The sequence below is a fragment of the Thalia democratica genome, chromosome 1 (assembly GCF_965202585.1).
Source record: "Thalia democratica chromosome 1, ktThaDemo2.hap1.1, whole genome shotgun sequence".
Classification (NCBI taxonomy): domain Eukaryota; kingdom Metazoa; phylum Chordata; class Thaliacea; order Salpida; family Salpidae; genus Thalia; species Thalia democratica.
The window spans coordinates 91,071,791-91,074,293 of NC_139165.1; the positions used below are offsets into that span (position 1 = coordinate 91,071,791).

The 2,503-nt window shown below is 32.6% G+C and overlaps 1 protein-coding gene across 1 annotated transcript; it reads right to left on the reverse strand.

Moving 5' to 3' along the window:
* Positions 1-757: 757 nt before the first annotated feature.
* Positions 758-2,070, reverse strand: LOC145840993 (plasma kallikrein-like). Its single transcript, XM_082948355.1, has 3 exons — positions 2,052-2,070; positions 1,454-1,578; positions 758-958 (listed from the first exon to the last, which is right to left on the reverse strand). Exons 1-3 carry the CDS (start codon positions 2,068-2,070, stop codon positions 758-760), a joined length of 345 nt encoding a protein of 114 aa, XP_082804481.1.
* Positions 2,071-2,503: the final 433 nt, after the last annotated feature.

The window sequence follows — 2,503 nt, forward strand, 5'->3', positions numbered from 1 at the left end:
TTGAGTCAGAACTTATTTTTTATGTAACTTAGATTGAGATTTTTAATATCATAAATGCTAAAGAAAGTTAAAATAATTATAAAAATTCAAAAATATTGAAGAAAAAAAATTGGAAATCTACAATACAAAAAGACTAGAAGACATGTTAAATTACACTAGTTTTTTTGTTAAGTAATATTTCTAAATAAAAAAAAAATTATCCGTTATGACCTTTTGAAAATAAAAAAGATAACATTTTTTAAAATTGTTAGTACTAAACGATCATAGTTTTGTTCCGAATTGTTTTCTTTAAAATCACTTTAGACATAATCAATTAAAACTTGAAATTCCTTAAATAAGAAAAAAAATCATTAAAAATCACAGTTCTAAACAAACTAAAAAAAAAACACGTAAATATTAATTATTTAAAATTGTTTTGTTATTAGACATATTTTGCTTTTAAACAAGACACAAATGTTCGGAAAATAGTTTCTCAAACTTTATAATAAAAAAAAAAGTTTGTTAAAATCTAACAAACAAGTTCAAAGTCTTAAAAATTAAAATTAAAATATAAAATTTAAAAAATTTTTTAAAGTAATAAGTGCGTACGACGGTGCAGCAGCAACAATAAATTAAAAAAAAACTCAGCCGAAGAAAAAAGTCCTCAGCGCCGCCTCCCACACAAATTGTGACATCACACTTTCAAAGTGACGTCATCGAACCGTGCGTGACGCACCCAACGTATCGTGACGTCACACACACACTCAACGTGACGTCATCACCTCGGTATCGCCGCCCTCTCGCACACGTGCTTCCTGATCCACCTGATGAAGTTGGTGACGCGCGTATACCCGCCGGGGATTCCCCTCCCGCACCCCTCCCCGAATGACGTCACGCTGTCCAGGTGCCAGTACGGCCCCTTGAAGCTGCCCCACCGCGGCGAGGTCCTCTGGCACTGGAGCGGTCCGCCGCTGTCGCCCTGTAGGTTAGGTTTGCAGATGATAAAAATTGCGTAACTTTCAGAGGGATTATTTTAAGAAGCCATTGATGCAGAAGGCTGACTTCATATTTTGTTTTAATTATTTAATTAGTCGCTTAAAAAGGTCGCAATCTCTTGCTACCAAAACCGATCGCGAATAAAATATACAATTTGCATAAATCTATTTAAATTATTAAAAAACTTCTTTTTACTTTCAAAACAGTTTTAAATTTTCAAATTGCCAAACTTGAAAATCTTTAATGTGAATAAAACTTTTACACTTTGACTAAAACACTTGTATGCTCGATAAGACTTGGGAGCTAGTAATTTAGTTTCTTAAAATCAATTTGATACTTATAAAAGAGGTTTATAAACAAAACAAAAAGTAAAATTAATTAAAGATACTTTTTGTTGTACATGATACTTGTAATAAAAAGTTAGTTATTTTGTACAAAAACAAATATTGCTTTGAAGTAATAAAAAAAACAGCTATACTTTGCAGGTGTCTTTTGAAATTTTTCCACCAGCACAAATGACATTTCTGTAGTCGAACTGCTTCTTAACGCACGTGGTTGGTTCTGTCACTGGCATTTCTATCACTTGCAATTTTTCACCTCCGTCTGTTCAATAAAGTGCTTGAATATGATATGACAACTAAATAGTTTTATACAAACATTCACAGTAAATAACAAGTAAAATATTAAACCGAAGGTTTGTTTTCATATGATGGTATCAATATTTTTTTTCAAAATTTACCGTTTTTAATCACTTTCAAAGCTATGATAAAATTATTTACAAGCAGTATTTTGGCAGATTTTTATTATATTTGTAAAATTTTTACTGATAACAGTTGTTTCTGTAAAATTTACAGTAAAGATAAACCCGGTCATATTTTACTATAAAGTTCACAAAACAAAAAACAATGCTTTTTATAGCTTTAAAGCTGTTCAACACAGCTAACCTTTTGTTTTAAACAAATAAGTCTTTAAATGATTTTAGAAAAAAAGAAGCAACTTAAACATTTAAAAACAACTATAGCAAACTACTAAAAGCTCGATAGCAAGAAAGTCTTTCTACATATCAAATTCTTTACCATATATTTGATCGTACATGTATTAAACAATTCCTATAATCCAATCAAACAAGTACAAATACAAACAAATCATTCATAAAACTCATGCTGGTTAGAGCCCCACCCAGTGGCGACGCACACTTCGCCCGGGTACGGATGAATCTTGTTGATGATGAACTGCTGCTGGTTGATCAGGTCTGACGGTAGTTGTTTGGAAGGTAAGCATATGGGACGCACTTTCGTTATGTCCGTCAGGTAGCCGTCCAGTTGGACCAACGCGATGTCGTTGCGGTCCTGGTCGAAGTCGTAGTACGGGTGGACTACAATCCTCTTGGCGCGGAATATCTGTTGATTTTTTAGTTTTTTTACAAATTTTTCAAATATTGGTCGAAGTCATAGTACGTGTGGATTATAACCCTCTTTGCGCGGAATATTTTTCAAGGTTGTTGTATTTGCTGTTTAGGTGTTTTCGT